This window comes from Rhinolophus ferrumequinum, chromosome 3, assembly GCF_004115265.2.
Source record: "Rhinolophus ferrumequinum isolate MPI-CBG mRhiFer1 chromosome 3, mRhiFer1_v1.p, whole genome shotgun sequence".
NCBI classification, from domain to species: domain Eukaryota; kingdom Metazoa; phylum Chordata; class Mammalia; order Chiroptera; family Rhinolophidae; genus Rhinolophus; species Rhinolophus ferrumequinum.
In genome coordinates this window covers 88,052,112-88,072,669 of record NC_046286.1, presented here as the reverse complement: position 1 = coordinate 88,072,669, position 20,558 = coordinate 88,052,112, and the positions used below count along the sequence as shown (strand labels likewise).

General features: G+C 41.8%; 1 protein-coding gene across 4 annotated transcripts in view; it reads right to left on the bottom strand.

Moving 5' to 3' along the window:
- Nucleotides 1-20,558, bottom strand: part of AIG1 (androgen induced 1) — a 224,627-nt gene that overhangs the window by 22,380 nt on the left and 181,689 nt on the right. For all 4 annotated transcript variants that reach the window (XM_033102911.1, XM_033102912.1, XM_033102914.1 and 1 more), the window contains one exon: nt 19,000-19,115. In XM_033102911.1, the coding sequence (XP_032958802.1) occupies nt 19,000-19,115 (116 nt within the window). The remainder of the gene's footprint in view (nt 1-18,999; nt 19,116-20,558) is intronic.

The window sequence follows — 20,558 nt, the reverse complement described above, 5'->3', positions numbered from 1 at the left end:
CTGTATCTGTGGTTTGGTTTCTTCAATCTTGGAAAATTCTTGGCCATTATTACTTCAAGTATTTCTTCTACTCTGTTGTCTCTTCTCCTTTTGGTATTCCAATTTTGTGTAATTACTTGCTCCACAGTTCTTGAATATTCTGTCCCATCTTTTTCGTTCTTTTTTTCCCCTTGCATTTCAGTTTGAGAAGTTTCTATTGAATATTGTCAAACTCACTGATTCTGTCTTTGGCTGTGTCAAGTCTATTGATGAGTTCATCAAAGGTGTTCTTTATTTCTGTTACTATTTTTTATTTGTAGCCTTCCATTTTGATTCCTTCTTAGTTTCCAACTCTCTGATTATAATACCCCTGTTTTGCATGTTGTCTGCTTTTATCTTGAGAGCTCTTAACGTTTTATCCATAATTATTTTAAATTCTTGTTGGATAATTCCCAAATCTGGGCCATATCTTATTCTGATGCTTGCTTTGTCTCTTCAGATTCCATGTTTTCTTTACTATTATTATGCTTTGTAATTTTCCTTTTTTTTCTTGAAAGTCAGACATGATGTCTCTGATACTAGAAATCGAGGAAAACAGAACTTTAGTGTATCGTTCTGGCAAGGACTCAGGCTGTGTTTAATGTTTGTTACAGCCATAACTGCCAGAGGCTTCAGCTTTCTTTAATGTCCTTCTTTTTCTCTCTCCTTTGTCTTTGAGCTTCCCTAAGAACTCCTTCTTAAATAAAGTCTTGCAGTTCTCTCAGTTGTAATCCACTATTGTACTAGAGCCCTGTTAATGTGGTGGTAGGTGTGGGATGGGGATGCATTCTATAACCATAGGGTGAAATCTTAGTCGTTTAGTAGGCCTGTGTCCCTGGACTGTGAGAAAGAAAGGCTAGAGGGGGTTAGAGATGGGTGATTGCTCTTGTCCCCTTCCAAGAAAGACTTTGTTGTTGAGAATGTGCTGGGTGTATTTTAAAGTGGTTACTTTTTCGCTCCCCTTGCCAGAAACACAAGGTTTTTTCTTGGCTTTTCATCATTGGTCTCATTTATCTTTGAGTCTCTTATCAGCTGGCACAGATAATACATAGTGAGCACTGTATATATTTGTAGTACAAATACATCAGAATGAAGGTAAGACCATAAAGAAGATGGTTTAGAATAAAAACTAGAGAATATTTTCACCTCAATGCTGGTGACTGCATTCAAAATGCAGGGCAATTTTAAATTTATATCCATTTAATGGAGGCCAAAATGTTGATTTTTTTGGCTCATTTGGAAAACGGGAAAACTGGTGCTTTGTACACTCCAGAAACAATTGAAGGCCTTCCTTCTTCCAAAAGCATAGTCTGGTTCACTGTTAGGTTTCTGGAAGTAATACAGGAATCTCTCAGGCCAGCTCTTTCTCTGGCCTGGCTTTGGAGGCTCTGCCTCCATGCCTCCCCACTCAAAATTCTTACTGTATCTCCTTTTCTTGATCGGTAAGTCTCCATCAGTTTCTAGTCCTGCTGACCTTGAATCTCTCCTGTGCCCTGATCTCATTCTTGTCTGTCCCCTGGGGAAGCCCATCTTCCCCTTATCATCCATCCCACCGGGAAGGTCAATGGTTGCTTCCCCACAACTTCAAACTGGAAACTTTCAACCCTTGATTCAATTTAAATTTCTTCCATCTCAATACTGGGTCCTTTCCATTTCTGCCTCATTGGCCAAATTCATATCTAATTTCCTATTAATTCCTGTTCTCCATCTCATTGAAGTTTTCTTTGTAAAGTATTTAAAAACATGTGTCATACATGGCAGACATGTTACATACCTACATGTATATTATAGGCTATTTAAGATGACGTCTAACACTACAAAGAAAAGCCATACAATGCCCTGTGAAAATTTTATAAATTAAAGTAGCTAAATCTGAAGCATTAAAATCGTATCAGTTCTTAAATGTTTTCACATCTCTTAGCTTACGGGAAAGAGAAAAATAAATTAAGAGTTACAGTTTTTACTGTCTCCTAAGTGGCAGAAACACTGCTTTGGCAGGACTAAATGGAAGATCAGTCTTAGTAAATTCTCTTTATTTGAATGAGTACCAGTTGACTTCTCTGGTGATTTCTGTTAGAACAAGACAGATTACATAATAAAGCTCCCCTTTGCTGCTAAAGGGCTCCAATAATCGACTCACAGCCACGGGGAAGTGACACTTACCAGGATACATTTACTTTAGACAACACAGACAATGAGCAAATCCAGGTGTTGAGTCACTAGGAAAAATGAACACGTACACGAACACAACAAAAATCCAAAACTATTTTCCTTCCTCAGTGTTATCCTTAAATCTTGAAAAGTTGATTTTTTTTCCTTCCACAGTTTTACACTGTACTCTGACTAGTGTATGATCACAAACAAGTCTTTATAAGTTTCAGCACTGATGAAATAATTCTTTCATCATGTAGTTCCATTTGTCCGTAGAGCAATAATATGAGACCACCGTAGGTCATTAATAGGACATAATGTACTAAGATCAAAGGGCCACTAGTCAGGCTAGCTGGAAAGCTGCTTGAAAGAAAACCCGAGTAGAGAGCATGCCCTCCCTTAGTGTTGCACCCAAAGACCAGCTTCCTCACTATTCTGGCTCACCAATATTCAATTTCTTTTCATTAAGCAGTGACACAGTGGGTAAGTATTTGGATACTATGTTACAAATGGAAATAACAAAAGAACTGCTACCATGGAAACCTACCTGATGGCCTTTGTGGTGAGCTCCTTGCTAGTTGAATGCGAGCAAACCCCACACAACAGAGGGCCTATCAACGTTAGGCAAAAGCTTCTATGCAAGAGCACTGATTATTAACTTTAATAAATGCCTTGAACGTTGCAAACCAAGGCAGCATTATTCTTGTCCAACCTCATTATTAGAGAAGCACAGGGGACCTTGCGTTAAGTTATATTTTGGATTGCAAAGCAAGAGTCAGCTTAAGGCCATTTCCCATTATTTGTCTCTTGTAAAAACAAGCTACATAGTTCCAAGATGCATATGCATAGAAATCAATTATTAAAAGCAAACTAAAAAGCTGGATCATTGCCGGCTACATTTCAATAGATCAAACTTACTTAATTTGTGTCAGACATTTCTTCCTCTATACAGTGTCTTCCTCAAAGGAAATTCATTCAAAGACTTAGAGCATACGATGTTTTAAATGTAGCTGTGTTTTATATAGCTGGGTATTTTAAAGAAGAATTTATTTTGCCAAGTTCAGGCAATATCCCTATTAACTCAACATGCTATTAAAATCCTGATTTACCATAATTTAACGATTTTTTTTTTTTAGGAGTGTACGCAGTCAAAATTTTAATATAGGTAACAACAGCAACAAAAATACTGAGCTAACAAAATTGATTGTAATGGGGGGAACACATTACTAGCGGTTCTCTTTCTTTGGAAAACATTTTCACTTTCTCCAATGTCAATTAACAGACTATGTCTAACGCTAGATTATTTTTGAAATCTTGACTAATATGCTATTCTGTACCTGTGTCCACTTGTGTGAACAGCTTCTTGTCACTCTCGGGTTTTGCTCCAGAAGCCTTCATTCAGGAATGAAACACCAAATTATTTTCAACTTTGATGGAAAACTTGTTCAGAAATACAAATAAATGTGTTTTGACAAACATTAATCACTCCAGTTCTCACTTATTTTGAAAGTTGTGAAAATTCATTTCTGAGGAATCGCAAGTGCCATCGTGATGGAATGAAATCCGCATTACTGCTCTGCCCTACTTCTTAGCATCTTTGGCCCTCATAGATTCACGGTGTTGAATGCACGCATCATTCATTCTTTCCTCCAAACCTCTCTCCCGTCAAAATTTGCTGAGCCCTGTTATAGTTTCAGGCATTGGGGATAATCTGGAGAATGTATTAGTTCGTGTCCACAAGCTTACTGCCCAGTGGTGGTGGTGGTGGTGGTGGTGCCAGCCTGAGGTTTCAAAGCAGTGGTGTAAATGCTATGATGAGGTGACTGAGGGATGCCATGGGAATACTTGACAGGGGCACCTAACACGAAACCAGAATGTTAGAGATGGTTTCCTGGAGGAAATAACAGAAATTCAACGATAGACTGCCAGTGGAATGAAGGCTGGAAGAGAATGGTCCCTACAGAGAGAACTTTACAAATGCAGAGGTGACAGAGATCAAGTTCATGGAACTACAAGAAATTGACCAGAACAAGTGTGTGCAGATCTGGGGAAGAGGCAGAGCTCATTTCAATGGGTTTTGTATACCATAAAATTACATGACTGTGCAGCATTATTTTGTGGTTTCAAATTTGACCAGGCCGTCTGTGGCCTAAATTCTTTCTATTTCCCTGTTAGCTCTTTCTCCCTGTAACTATGTGGATTCTTCATAACTTCACATATCCATCTGTAGCCAAAAAAGTGGAAACCCAAAAATGTCCATCAATTGATGAATAGAAACAAAATGTGGTAAAGTCACACAATGGAATATTATTTGGCTATAAAAAAGAATGAAGTACTAATACATGCTACAACATGGATAAACCTTCAGAACATTTTAAGTGAAAGAAGTCAAATACTAAAGGCCACATAGTGTAGGATTCCATTTATATGAAATGCTCAAAATAGGAAATCCAAATAGACAGAAAGTAGATTAGTCATTTCCAGGGGCTGGGGAGAGGGGAAAATGGGGAGTGACTGCACAAAGCACGTGGAGATTCTTCTTGGGGCAATAACAATGTTCCCAAACTAGTAGTGACGGATGCAAAACTTTGTGAATATTCTAAAAACAAGTTATAGCTCTATAAAAAAACAGCACGGTAGATGTGTAGATGGAACTAGTTTGGCAATATATTATGATAATTATTGAAGCAAGGTGATGGGTTATTGGTTATTACATAATTCCTCCTTTAAAAAAGAAAACAAACGAACAAAAAAATCCCTTCCATGTCACCCACCTTCCTACTTGCATTGGGATCATTTTACATCATGAAGAGAATAGAAGCCAAGAGATAATCACTCATTCAGCTTGTGGTCACCAACCTTAACATTTGCTTACTGCCTTTCCTCATTCATTCATTTCTGTGTTTAATAAATTCTTTGAGCCAAGCATTCTGCTAGGATGTGGGGATTGCTCCCACCCTCAAGATTTTACCGTCTGTAATGAAAGCCAGCCAGTTAAGGAGTGATTCCAAATGAGCAACTGGGAAGAAACAGCACAGACCTAAACTAGATTGGGGAACCAGGGAAGGTTTCCTGGAAAGAAGGGATGTTTAAGGTAAAAATCCAAGGGTGGTAGGAGTTTGGTGGGTTCAGGGGTTGGGTTGGGAATAGAGTGTCAGCTGAGGGAAGAACATGTGTAATTGTTTTGAAGCAAGAAGGAGCGTGGCTTGTCTGATGGATGGAGAAGCTGAGTGTGGCTGCAGGGTAGAGGGTGAGTGGGCAAGAACAGGGATGAGGTGGCACAGGTAGGCAGGGATGAGGTCATGTAGGGCTTCTGAGGAGACTTAAGGGTTCCAGCAATGAAAAACTCTCTAGACGCTGTCATTGCTTCACTCCCAGTTCTCCATCCATGTACGCTGCAAATGAAAGTATCATGAAGAATCAGGAAAGCACTGTTTCCTCAACAGGCACGAACAAAGGCTTCTCTATTGGGACTACATCAAACTGTGCCTGGTTGCCCTTAGTTTTTCATTGGTCAAGACAACCGGATGTCAGAGTAGGTATAGGGCAGAAGGAGAACCATGTGAAAGATGAAGCCAGAACATGACAGTTCTATGCACCATGCTATTGAACGTGGCTCTATTCCTCCTGGGTGAGCTGGGGAATCAGACGACACACCTTCTGCAGTGGTAACACTGCTCCTGAGAGAAACATCATATTCTCTTTAGTGAAGCTCCTCAAGGCCACGTGTCACAGGACCTGTTTACACCTTCAGTAGCCCAGTTACACATGCTTCTCTCTATTCTGGCTGTGCTGTCCCTGGATGCCTCTGGTCATATACCGCTGGGTATAGAGACTTGGGTGTCACCACACAATGCCTGTCTATGAGGGTTATATCTGTTTCATGTGATACTATTTCTGGACTCAGCTAGCTGAGACTTGGAAAAATATTACTAAAGACTGTGAGAAAAAAGATGTTACTGCTTCACTCTCACAGCAGAGAAGGAAATTGTACATGATGTCGAGGAGAAGTGGTGCTACCCTATCACGGATGTCAAACAGGAGCGATCGCTGCTAACTGTGCTCCCTGGAGAAGAGAACTGAGGTCCTCATGTCGGTGAGGCTCTCTGGCAACAAGAGGGTCTTAGATCCTGAAGCTCTCTCCAGCCTTCCCTCTTAGGCATGGAATCGTGACATTCATGAGAATGCTTCCCATTCAACCATACTATGTGACGCTTATATTGGAAAGGACCTATATGCCAACACAACATGTGCCGTCTGCTCTGGCAGTATTACCAGGTATCCTGGTGTTACTGACTTTGGAACAAGCAGATGTCATAGCCCTGGAACCAACCACACTGAAAATTAAGATGTTCACTCCTTTGAGTGCAAATACAGTGTCTGGCTACCCTCTCTCCCTTCCAGCAGATGTGGTAGCAAGTGGGACTCCGATGAGTTGGAGTCCATGGGCCATTGCAAATACTTTTAAATGGACTGCTGGCGGATACACTCAACTTTCCATACAAGTCAAGTGCAAGTATGCCCTGGCAGAGGTCTACATCTTAGGTTAGACTCATCCACCTGGAAGATGCCTTTTTAAAAAGACACCTGTCCTTGTCTGATAGGCAGGCAAATAACACTATTTCACATTGTCATCAAGTTACCCTCTTTTAAAATACATTTTCTAAAATTCTGTACATACTTTTGATTCAAAGTTTAGTACATTTACTTGGGCATTTCATGTGACGAAGGGAGACTAAGGGTATTTATTGTGTTTATGGACGGGACTTGGACTAATGTGATGCTCTTTGGCTGACTGACAATTTCTTGTGAGCTGTTCACTCCTCTGGGGCCTGATCAGAGCTGCACAGAGAACTAATGACAATTCCTGGGTTCCTCTCGAGACTGACATGAATTTCTGAATGAAGTGTCACTTCTTTCTTGCAGTCTTCCCACAGAGCTAGAAAACATAGCTAATCCAAGCCTTTGGACTCCATTTTCTTTCTTATTCAATGTTTTTCCAGCACAATATCACGGGGCTAAATTATTCACCATCGTCACAAAACGATTTGTATTTGTACCTGCAAATTTATGCATTGTCTTAATTTACATAAGATTTTTGTTACGTGGTTCTCAGCTTTTAAGGATGACTTACACAACCTTGTTTTTCTACTGTCATGTGAGAATATCACAGCCCAAGGATATGTCATGGTATAAGGAAAAATAAAAGTACAACCAAGAAAAAAAGAAAACAAGGAAAAGAAAATAACCAAAAAATCCCTAAAAAACCCAAACTGGGAAAAATGTACTATTGAAGAGTTTTAAGTAGGAGGATTGACATGACCAGATTTACATTTTGAAACAAACTCTCTGGCCAAGAAAAGGAAAGTGGGTGTGAGGCAGTGTAAGGAAGTTGACTAAGGGTTTGTGTGTTAGGGAATCAGTAGATGAAAGGACCTGCCAAGGAGCCTGAGAAGGAGAAGCTGGAGAGAGCCTGGCATCACAGGAAATGGGCAAATTGACCAACCAACCAAACAAACAAGAAACCACTTCAAATAGGATGCTGTAGAGAGGTAAGATAAAAGCAGCTTTGGCAGGAAGAGTAGAGGTCAAATGTAGATTATAGTGACCGGAAGTGGGCAAAATGTTCATGGCTTCAGGTACACTGATCTTTGACTGCCTTCGATTTTCTCTTTCTTGCCTCTAGCCCATGTCTTTTTTCTGCCTGGTACATTCTTATTCAGCCTTCATGTGGCTAATCTCACTCATCCTTAGGGGCCAGCTACTATGTCACTTCTGGAAGTCTCTCATGACCCTGTAATTCTGGATTAGGAAATGTTCCTCTGGGCTCTCCGAATCCCCTGCATTTCTACTAAGTAACCCTTATGAACTGTATGGTAATTGCTTTTTTATTTTTCTGATCCTTCACTAACTAGACTGGCACCTCCTTGACACCAAAGCTGAAGCTTTATACACTATTTATCCCCTGCACCTAGCGCGATACCTCGATTCCTAAGACATGCTAGGGACTCCATAAATACTTGTTTCAGAGAGTTAACAAACTTAGTCCTGAGCCAACAGAGACCCAGGTCTTTCAGATTATGGGAGAATTAAAATGTTATGATAACAATAATCAAGCCAGTTCCTTCTCTCAGTATAAAAATTATTAGGCAAATGGATCTACTGAAATATATATAAAGTCAAAGTTTTGCATGCGTATTTTAGACCACATTTCTCTTCCCCGTTCCATTTTCTCTCAAACAAAAGTCCTTTTTGCCTGTAAATTTTTTTTGACTCTTAGGGAATAAGCTCTAATCTGCTGCAGGTATCTCCTCATCTGAATTGTTTATTTTCAGTTCTATTTGGTGCCTCTTGGGAGCCCAGCACCGCTGGGTGCTGGGGAAGACAAATGTCTGAGGCCTCTTTTCCTCCCAGGTATTGCAGGCTGTGGAAACCATCTGAGGAAAGTGAGACTGGGCAGGACTCGGTCACCTTAAAGATATTCACATAATCCCTCCCACGTAGCCACCAGAGAGCATGTTCCAAGCCTCCAACATGCTCTCGGACTCTCAAAGACAACCAGAAGGCTATCATTTGGCTGATAAATGGATTTTCCTCCACTTGAAATGTTTTTACTGCCTGAACTGCATCGTCTTCCATATAGGATGTCACTTTGGCAAGGAATGCATCTGTGAGGTTCCTCCTACAAGCTATCAGCTTCAGTGGGCAATAAATGAATCAGGCAGGTGGGAGAAGAGACAGTACAGTTGAAATTCAATATTAGAGAAATGGATGGTAGAAGTACTGTAAACACTTTACATGGTTACTATTGAGCTAAGGGTAAGGAAGGCACATATATATATATATATATATATATATATATATATATATATGAATTCTTTTTCTAAAAGAATTCTAAAGGAATATACACATATAATTCTTTTTCCCCTACTTTATCTGCTTGCTTTTAAAACTCACATACTGTCACAATTTTTTATTAAGCATTTTAACTTAACAATATTTTCTCTGACATTTTAATTGATGTGATATGTAAAGAAAATGTGTTTGTATTAACTCTTAGACCAAGAAGCGTTCTTTATTTTCTTTCAGGTCATTTCCACTGCTCTCCTTTTTCTCTTGCTCTGGATCATGAGAAGGGAACATGGGTGGCAGACTTCAGGAGTGTACCACAGACAGGCTAAACCAAGTCTTGGAAATCAGAGAAGGCCTCCCTGAGAAAGCTTTAAGCTGAGACCTGAAGGATGAGTAGGATCTGGAATTAATGATTGTGGGAGACATCACGGGGAAAGAGGTGGGGTTGCAAGGTGGTATGGGAAGGTGAAAGCTTTGATGTTGGAAGGAACATATTGCTCTTGACAATCGGAGAGACGGTCACTGTGGCTGAAGCTCCTGAACAAAGGGGAAGGGGAGGACGCTAGAGAGGTCTGCGTGGCCAGGGCATGCGGGCCCCCCTAAGCACGTAAAGGAAGATTTTGGACTTTATTCCTAGAATCAATGGGAAATCATCCATATTCTCTGAGCAAGGGAGTGGCGTGATCATATGTGTTTTTGAAAGATCACCTGAGAATCTGTGGGCAGACCGGGTTTCTAGCTGTCGGGGAATGCCAGTTCTCTGCAGTGGTTCAGGAGAGAGAACTGAAGCTGGGACCACGGCATCGGCAGTGAAGAGGGAGCAACGTGTAAGAATTCTAAAGGACTTTGGAGGTATAGTAGCTAGAAGTTGGTGAACGACTGTCCGTAGTGGGCCCAAGAGAGACGGGGTGAGGAGGCCTCACAGATTTCTGGCATGAACAACTAGGTGGGTGGCAATGCCAAGGGATACAGGTTTGAAAGTCAGCTTGGGAAAGCAGGTACTGCATGATTTTGGTTTGCAATTGCTCAGTGTGAGAGGCGTGTGAGCAGGTGTCGGGAGACAGCTCTGAGCTGGAGACTTGGGACGGAGGCCGTTGTAAACACGGAGGGAATGAGTTTACCTAGGGAGAGTAGGTGGTAAAACAACAGGGCCTCCGTTAAGAGGTTAGATCTCAAATATTCTTACCACAAGAATATTTAAAAATTAATACATAAAAATATCAAGAAGATCTAGGTCTGAGCTCCCAAAAACTCCAACACTGAGGTTTGGGTAGAGTGGGAAGAGCCAAGAAACGATGCTGAGAGGGATTGTTTTGAGAACTGGGAGGAAAACAGGGAGATATTGTTATAACATCTAAGTCTGGGAAGAGAGAGAATCCGGAGTGGCGGCACGGTTTAGTACCGAAACTGCTGAAATGTCAGCTGAGAAGAGGTCTATGAGGCATTCAATGAATTCAGCAAAACAGAAGTCTCTCGTGACATCAGCAAAGGTTTTGTTAAAATAATGAAGATTAAGCCACAGTGGAGTGGGTTAATAACAACAGTACACACTCTGTGCTAGGTAACGTTCTATGTGCTTTACATACACCAATTACTTAGTCATTACATTAACGTTATGAGGTAGGTACACTATACCCTTCTACAGATGAGGAAATGAAGGCACAGAGAGGTTAAGTGACTTGTGCAAAGTCATACAGCAGAAGCCGAATCCAGGCTCAGGCTCTGGCTCATGCATCTATTCTTTTCACAGCTACACTGCCTTGTGTCTTAAGTATGTATATCGGAGTAGAGACAGTATAGACAACTCTTTGGAGAAACTCAGCTGTAAGTAGGGAGATAGTGCAGTAGCAACATGTAAAAGGGGGTGGTCCCAGAAGAGCAATTTTATTTGTTTGTTTTTAAGGTGGAGACTAGGACTAGAGTGTGTTCAAATATTGATTGGAAGGATCTGGTAATGAGACTGAAGTTACAGGCGAATGAAGTGAGCACTGATGGATGAAGAGCAGGCAGTGGGTGGAGCCAGAGCACAGAGGGAAGCATTACCTGTTGGAAGGTGTAAAAATCCCTTCACCCATTGTCACAGAGGCCAGGAGAGGGGGTGTACAGAAAGGATGTTTGCAGGAAGGAATCGAAAGAGTTCCTGTGTAAAGTCTTTCATAGTCTCTGCGAAATAAAAGATCAGGTCGTCTGCTGAGAGAGGCCTGGGAGAGTGAGCTAGAGGTGGAAGGGAGCAGTCAGCGTTGGCAGGAGAAATACAAAGTAAAACTGCCAGGCAACATCAAGGACACAAGTGGCACCAAATTGGTGATGCCAGAAGGCTAGAAGGAAAAGACGTGGTCGTGTTGGTATGGATGTAGGGTAGGGATGTTGAGTAGGGTAGGAAGGGTCACACCCACATATAAAATAATTTTTTTGGGGGGAGCATTCTTATTAACGTTCACATTCTAGTTCTTTATGTACTCCCAGAATGTCTGAGAACCAGCTCTTGGGGACAGAAGACGAAACTCAGGATAATACATACAGGGAACTGACATAAATTATGCACATAAGCCTTTTCCGCTCGGATACAGATCTAAGAAACTAATTTAATCAACACTCAAGTGGACACTCTGAGGTGCTTTGTGCAAACCGCACTCTCAGCCTTCAAGCCCTCCATTGTCTAGAGTGACATCGCCACCTCAAAAGATGAGTAAAAAGTAACCTACTCCCAACAAAGTAGTTGTAAAAAACAAGCTGATTAAAATAGTGGGAAAGCAATGACATTCTCCATTCTCAGGGGAAAAGCAGAGCTCGGGAAATAGTTTAATACATAAACCATAAGAAAATTTCAGGAAACTCTTCAGCATTCTTAATAGGTTGGAAGAAGCCACTAATTCCCCGGAGCAGGACCAAAATCCCTAAGAAGAGAAGAAGATAAAATGAAAAGAAGGTTGGTGGGGAAGGGACAGAGGAAGAAAGGGGCCTTTCTCAGAGACCCTTCCGACATTCAGCACTTTTGTCATGCAGGAGGAAGGAAACATGCTATCATTTCCTGAGTGCCTCATGCGCTCATCCATCTCCACAGCAATTCTATGAGGCAGGCATCAGCTCCCATTTTAAAGGTGGTAAAAATGAGGCTCAGAGAGGATAAGTAATCGGCTCAAAACCCCTAGGAAAAGGGGGACTGAACAAGGGACTGCCTGCCTTCAGGGATCTGAACCCCTACCTCCCAGAGTACGCACAGCAGTTTAATGAGGGAAGAAACAGGCAGAAAGGGGCTGAGTTCAGGCTACTTTAGGGCTGAGTATTCTTAACATATAAACAGAATAACAATGACCACTATGCTGAGTGGCAATTATGTGGCAGGCATTTTATACTCATTTTCTGGTACTGAAGTATCATCGCCCTCATTTTTCTCAGAAGGGGAAACTGAGGCCCGTAGAGAGAATAAGTGACTTGCCCAAGTGTATATACGCTTTCTATTGCTGCGATAACACATTACCACAAACTCTGTAGCTTAAAACACCACCAATTTAGCTTACAATTCTCTGGATGAGAAATCTAACACAGGTCTTGGGGGCTGAAATCAAGGTGTCGGCAGGGCTGTGTTCCTTTCTGGAGGTTCTAGAGGAGGATCCATTTCCTTGACTTCTCCAGCTGCTAGAGGCGGCCCCCATTCCTTGGCTCATGGCCTTTCCTCCATCTTCAAACTCAGCAACGGTTGTCTGAGTAGTTTTCACATCACATCACACTCTGACTGCCCTCCCGTAGTCATGTCTCTCTCTAAACACAGCCAGGAGAGGGTGTCCCTTTGGAGAACCAGGTGATTAGACTGGGCCCACCTGGATAATGCAGGCTAACCTCCTCATCTCAGGGTCTTTCATGTAATCCCACCTGTGAAGTCCCTTTTGTTATCTGAGGTGACATATTCACAAATTCTGGGGATTAGGACATGGACATCTTTGGGGACCATTATTCTGCCTACCAAGTTGAAAAAGTATTAAAGAGGATGAGCCCGGAATTTAATTTAGATTAGGTCTAAATTAAACAGGAAATCCTGTTGACACTATCTTCAAAATATATCCAGAATCCTACTGCTTCTCACCCTGCCATTTCTACCACCTTGGTCTGAGCCATGTTATCTGCTGCCCCCAGGATCACGTCTATAGCTTCTTACCTGTTCTCCTGTTCCACCCTTTCTCAACACAGTAGCCAAGTTTTAGATCCTCTAAAAACACCTCAGATCATGCCAACTCTCTGTTCAGAACCTTCCAGTTTCGTTCTGAATTAAGGACACAGTCCTTACAATGGCCTCTTAGGCCCTACGTGATCTCCCTCCTACCTCCGGCATCTCCATTCACTCTCCCCCACACTCTGCTCCAACATCCCGGTCTGCTTTCCTTAAACACACCAGGATTATTGCTGGTGCCTCGAGAAGGAGTGGGCTGTGCATTTTCATTCTGCTCCTTTCTCCAGGACTTTGAAGTAGAAGGAGAGGGCATAGCCTGGTCTGGGGACCTGGGAGGGGAAGTGGGTGAAGAATGAACATTTCCTGGCTTCATTGCCTGTGGCTGTGCAAGTGGTTGCACCGGTCTGTCTGGTTAATACCAAGTTCCCACTGATAAATGCTGTGAGGCTGACATTCAGATGCTCATGTTCACATGGGGTCCCGATGTGTGAGGTTTGCAGGGGTCTCTGAAGTGCTTCTCTACTGCAGAGGTTCCGAACCTGGGAGGTGGGCTGGCCCAGCTTGACCTCTTCAGCACTCCCTGACTCCTGCTCATGGCAGTACACTCCAATTTCTTATTGTTGGGAAACCCTTTTCCAGGGGCTGGCCTTCCTGGGTGGGAAGGCCCATCAGGACAGCGCAAGCCCAGTGATGTCCCTCAATGTCCAACCAGATCAGCAAGAAACATCCATGACTGCTGCATATGAGGGGACCTAGGCTGCACTGCAGCTCGTCCCTCCCTCCATCCTGCCATATCCTTCCAGTGCTCGTTTTCTTGCTCATGTAGGAGGTACAGAAAGGTTAACATGTCTGCTTGTTAAATTAGATTCCTGTCTCCCCCCTGATATTTACCAGGGATTCTCTTGGAGCCTCATACAATTGGCTTTGGTTGCATATGGAGGCACTTCCTTCCCCAATGGCTCCCTTAGACCTCAAACTGAGGATGCAAAGACCCTCTCCCTCTTCCCCAGCCAGGCTGAGGAAGGAAGGCAGGGAAGGCGGGGAAGATGGGAGCGACGAAGAGTGTGGATGGCTTTGGTGACGGGTAAGGGAGCGGAGTCTCTGGGCTGTTTCTTATAAGCCCTAAGAAAGGTATCTCTTTTCCGAATGTGTACTTATCACCTTATTCCTTCATCTTGGTGCCAGTTCTCTGATGCCAGGAAGTCAGGAAAACCTTCACACACTATTACAGATGCAAAAGTCATCAGGGTAGGCAGTTATGGTGGAGTGAAAGGCTCAAGTTGAACAGAGGAAAATGTCATAAGCTGGTCAAAGGATAACTGCATGTTGACCAGATTTGTTTAACTGGTGAAGAAGCATCCAATTAGTTTTTTTGTTTGTTTTTTTTGGAATGTGGCCTAAAATTTATTTTTCTCAGTAAAGAGGGTATAAATTTTATGCTAGAAATTTTACTTGTTCATGGTTAAAATTTCTTTTTAAGACTTTTTAATTAGAGTACCCGTTTACTTTTATTTTTAAGAATGTTTTCTCTGTTTTAAAAATAATGCACGAGTATGTTTCCAGCAGGAACTTGAGGAAATACAGAAATGTTTCAACTAGAAAAAAAATCTGCAATTGCACAAGTGAGGGATAATCAAGGTTAGTGGAAAACAGAATTCTGATTTGGAACAATTTAGGATTATATATATATCATGAAAGAAAGCTCATTCTTCATCTTGATTTTACTTTGTGTTATTTTCTGGGTTGGGAAGTTATACAATGGACACATTTGGGGTAATCAGATTTGGAATATGGAATTGTAGAAAAGTCATTAGGGCTCTGAGACAACAGAAATCTCCCTTTCACTTTAAATAAGCTCATTGCAGCGACAAGGACTATTTATCCATAAGAAGAAGTTTCCAGGACCCCTTTTCTGCCCTTCCCTAATGCTGCCTGGCTCCTGACCTTCCATTTAGTGGTCAGCATGTATTATGCATGGCCCCTGCGATCTCCTGTGGGCTCTGATTGAATGAGAACCACTGAGGGAGGGGGAAGTCCAGGGGCTGGAAGAAGCATCCCCAGGACAGAGGAGACTCACTGGTGAAGCCTTGGGCATGTACATTTCCCATCTGGAGTGGCTTCCTCCTTATGGCCTATAGACCGAAAAGCAGAGCAGTGAGTAGCAGCAGCAGCACGGCAGGCAGACAAGGATGCTAGGTGCCAGGGGACGGCACAGCCAAGGAACTGACTGGCCACCAGGATTCCTGCACCAGGTGGAGTGAGGACGTCTTTTGCAGAATCTGTCAACTTGAGGGGGATAGCAGTCAGCATCCCATGATCTTAAAGCTCTCTGTTTTACCCAGCCCAACACCGCCCCCATCGAGATTATCAGATGGTCCTAATTTTAAACTTAAAAAACAAACAAACAAAAGTGGTATTTTATATCCTTGAGGGTTGTTTTGATTTTTGAAGTGAAGAGTGTATGAGTGAGTGAGAATGAGTTAAAGAAAGAGAAAGGAAGTAGGATACTGAACTAAAATTCTCAAACCCTTGTAGTAAAATATACACTCTATGTTACAGCAAATATGGAAAGAATAATAATGACGACAGCAGTGAAGATAGAAACTTTACTGTGTGCCAGGCATTGTTTTATGGGCTCTGCATACAGGAACTGAGTCCTTACAACTTCCCCGTGAGGTACCTACTATTCTCCCTCTATTATATCTGAATAAGTCGAAGCCCAGAAAGGTTAAGTGGAGGAGTCAGAAGTCATATGCAGAGGTGTCCTTAACTACAAGACATGGCTGCTTCTGATGCTTCAAAACAAAAACACAACTAAAAACTCCATCTGTTCACTTGCGGAGTTCCTCTGCCCACGGTAAGAAGCAGTGGAGAGTATGGTTAATTGTACAGAGTTTGCAGCCACAAACCAGGGCAACAACAACAGCAATAATAACCATAACAAAACGGCTTTTCCTTGGGTAAGTCATCTAATCTCTCTAAGCTTTAGTTTCCTTATCTGTAAAATGGGCCAGACAATGCCTATCTCACAGGGCTGTTTGGGAAGGAAATATACTATTTGAAACGCACTGGCACAGCACTCAAAGGAATGGTATTTATTACAATTCTTGATAATTGCTGTTGCCTTAGAAACCAAGACCTCTGTGTTGTATCCTGCATAAGATGGAGCATCGCACTTATTAGGGAAATTCCCACAAATAGGGTGCAGAGAAATGCGCGGGGAATGATGATAGGGAGAGTTGTGCAGGAGAGGAGTTAAGAGCTCACCACCCATAGACAAGGAGATGCTGTGCCCCAGGCAACAGCAACCTAGGCAAGTAGAAAGAGCCGTGTGAGGAAGTGGAAGTGGCCGTGAAAGGAGCCTGGGATGACTTCAAGATGCCAAAGTCGTGTAGGACTGAGATAGGGGCTGGGAGATGGAGCCACTGAGGGGGGTGGACTTCAAGGGGCTCTCGTCCATGAGGGAAAGTTCTGGCATTCCTTTCTGTCATGGCTCTCTGCTCTCCCAATCCAGGAAGAGAAGAGATTCAGACAGGAAGGGAGTCTTGCAAGAATGGAGAGAGCCAGCTAGAATAATCAGGGCAAAGTTGATAGCCTGGCTAGCAGCCTCGGAGGTATAGATTCAGCTCAACCATACAGAGAGTTGGACGGGAGATCTATTTATTTTATAACTAGCACGTGGTAAGAGGAATGCTTTTTCTCCTCAAGAGGAATGCTTTCTTCCTCATGAGGCATGACGTTCTGGAATGTCCCATCACAACCCTGGTATGCTATCAAAAGATTTTACATCCTGAACCTTCTGCTGTTGTGTCCCTGAGATAGTCTGAAAGGGAGCCAAAGCCAGTACCTTCTTGGTAACAATGAAAACCCTTGGATTTCTATAATATGACATGATGTGAGGGACATTATTTAGGTGTTGGCATAGTTATGAACGTCTAGGGCAGAACACCAAAGGGAAAAGTCTATTTTGAAAGCTTTCTCAGAACACATCTTCGAGAATTCACTAGTTAATGCAAAGATGTGTCCAAACAAGTGCCGGTTTGCTTAAGGAGCACACAGAGCTGGCAAGCCTCATTTGGCATGAAGAGCGTGAGTAATGCTTCATTTTCATGAGGGATCTTGGGGGTCTATAATGAAGACTATGTGGCATTTCCCACGTGTCCCTTTGGAACGTGGACTGATTGTACCCACAATGGAAGCAAAGCCATCAGAAAGTGCGTAGTTCCTGAAATTGCTCAGGCTCCGCAAGATTCAGATAATTTAATGGCACATAAATGAATTCACAGGAATACACCCAGAAGTCCCAGAGTAAAAACATTCCCTTCCCACAGGTAAGCAGGTATGAGTGCAAAGTAAAGAGACTGTATTTTGGAGAGAGGGGAAAATCTGATGTTTAAACTAATGCTATAGGCAGTTCCAGGTATGTTGTGAACACTGTGGCATCCTTGGAATAAGTGTGTAGCTTCCCCACACGACTCTTCTCAAAGAGAGGAGTCATTTGAATATCCACTTCACGTGTAAAAGCACATACATTCATTTTAAGAAATAATTTCACAGTCACATTTCCTGTGTGAGCCCTGATCATTTGGACCTTTTCTATCAGAGAAAGTTAACACTTAATGTTTTAGGTGGAAAAAACACCTAGACAGTGACTAGGAAAACAAATATTCCCCAGTCCTCATGAATGGTCCCTGACTAGTCCATGAAGTGGCAGACAGAATGCACATTACTGCACATTTGTTCTAGGGTCTGTAGTCTGGCTATCCCCTTAGATACAGTAATAGGAAATTCCCTTTCTGTTGAACTGGGGCATTATATGATCATTCATGCAAAATATGTGAAATACTGGGCTGATGTTTATTTTATATTTCTGGTCTGGCTGGAGCAAAATGCTCCAGGGAGACTGGTCTCCCAAAGCACTCCAGGATTTTAGTGCGATTAAGCACAGTTCTGGGTATTTGGAAGAATGTTATTCAGTTCTTCAGGCCTTTTAAAGGAGGGGATGGACCTAGAACTCAGGACAAGAGAGTCCTAAAAGGCAGAAATCCTGGCGGGAAGGATCTCTTTTGCCTATGTTAATATAGCAAAGAGGACTTGGAATTATAAAGAGAAATAAGAAATTCTCTATCTTAAGATAAATAATTTTGAAACATTAAAACATGGTAAGAACTGAAATTAATGTGGAATAAATTCATCAGGCAACAACTGTTATCAGATAAATTTGGCTTCTCCCACTTGGGACTTAGACCAAGGGACCAATTGGAGATTTCCTGTGATTTATTTATGCCAATTTACAAAAACAAAACCATTAAATGCATGCTCTACGAGTATGTAATAGCTAATTCTGGAATAGGTTTTAAATGGACTCAGGCAAATGCACATTTTCACTATTTCCTATGAAGTTTAGAGGCACTTCTCTCAAAGGTCACTTCTTCTGTCCTCATTTGCATTTGCGGCAACACCCCCACCCCCCAACAAAAGCAACAACAAAAAATCCCAAGCAAAAAGGCCCTCAAGCAATAACACTGGAGTCCAAGAAAAACATTTAGTTTGAAAAAGAGTTGAAAAATGTAGCCTTGGAAGAAGCACTGCTTACATGGGATTGTTCAACAAATTCCTGTTGTGTGAGGTTTGGCATAGACTTTCTAAAAATATAAGCATCTGGGGAAATGAGACAAAGCCCAGGTCCTGGACCAAACGAGGCACGCAGTGTGAATCTGTTAGTGATTATATCCATAATGAAATATGTGCCCAAATTTAGCAGTGCACAATATAATACAATACGAAAGCCCAGCAGGCACTGGCCTTACCATAATATATAGCCAACAGAGAAGGTACATATGGCGGCGAGTCCGCTGCTCCTGCTGGGATACGCATGGTGTGATGTCCTCATCTCGATCAATATAAAGGGCAAAACCGTTGTGTGCTGAAAAAGAACAGAGACCAGGTGACACAGATTCTTATCATCGCCCCTCAGTAGTTGTTTGGTCTCCAGTAAGAGAACGGATAGTGTAAGTTCCTAGCAAAAGCGACACAGCAGAGACCAGTGTATGGCTCACCTAAGAGGTAGAATGGACATGAAAACATGGAGTGCATCAATTGCTCCATTGGTATTTTTCTGCGGTATCTTAATTTTGAAATTGTATTTATGCCTGTTACTGGAAATTTCTATAATATAGAAAGATGTATAAGAAGAAAATTGGAATATAAGAAAGGAATAAAAATAACCACTGTTAATATTTTGGTGTATGTCTCCCCTACCCCACCACCCCGGTTCACATTATTTATATATAGTTAAGAGTATACTGTGCATGCAATTTTGTTTTGGATTGTAGCATGAGAATTTTTGATATGCCATTTTAGAAATCCTTCTAGAATATCTGACTACAGCTGCTTAAAATTCTAATTTATGGTTGTACCAAAATTTATTTAACCAATTCCTGTTCTTGGACATTAAGTAGCAAAAGATTTTCATTTTTTCACTTATTAAAAATGTCATACTAAATATCTTTTGTAGAAGTCTTTGACTGAATGTCTGAATATTAAATTACGTTCTTATAGTCAAATGCTATGAAGATTTTAAGGTTGTTGATACATAATGCCAAATGAGGTGTGTACCAGCAGCAGGTTAGGAATAATGCCAAATTAGCTTTCAGAAAAAATGTACCAGTTTGTACCACTTGGACATGGATTTAGATATGATGTTTGAAGATAGGCTCTAAAGAAGCTGCATGGAACGATGCCATTTGTTTTACTGCCCAGTGGCCACTGTAGATACTGCTCAGTTCAGTGGGCCAGGTTGGGGATGAAATTTATCTCTTCCATATGGTAGGAAGAAAGGAAAGTCAAGTACTTTTGGTATTGAAATTTGGTGGACAGATAGAGGGGACAAAGAACTTTTGATGTCAAACTGGGTCAGGATGTAGCTTTTCCTTCCAACTTTGGAGAGTTCCCCATAAGTAAGAAGATGGCAGAACTGAGAAGTGAACCATCAGTTAAGTTTGAATCCTTAACGGCTATGAAAGAATCTTTGTTCTGCTTTTGCTGTATTGTTTGCACATTCAAGGAAAAGGCAGGAAATTGAATGTTATGATTTTCCAACTCTAATAAGTATTGTAGCAAAATGGAACCAGGTGGCAGGTAGGCCTCGGCAAGAAAAGACTTGGTGGGGAGATCAAGGTGAACACCTTTGGAGCAACTTATTGTTTATATTCACAGGAAAACAGAAAGATAGGATTTTGCAAGAAATATTAAGACAATGGAAGGCTTTTTTTTGCCTTAAACATTCTCCTCCACATAACTGTTCTGACTGCCAATATATTAATAATTAGAGTATGGTATTCCCAGAATGTCAGGTGGGTGATTCCAC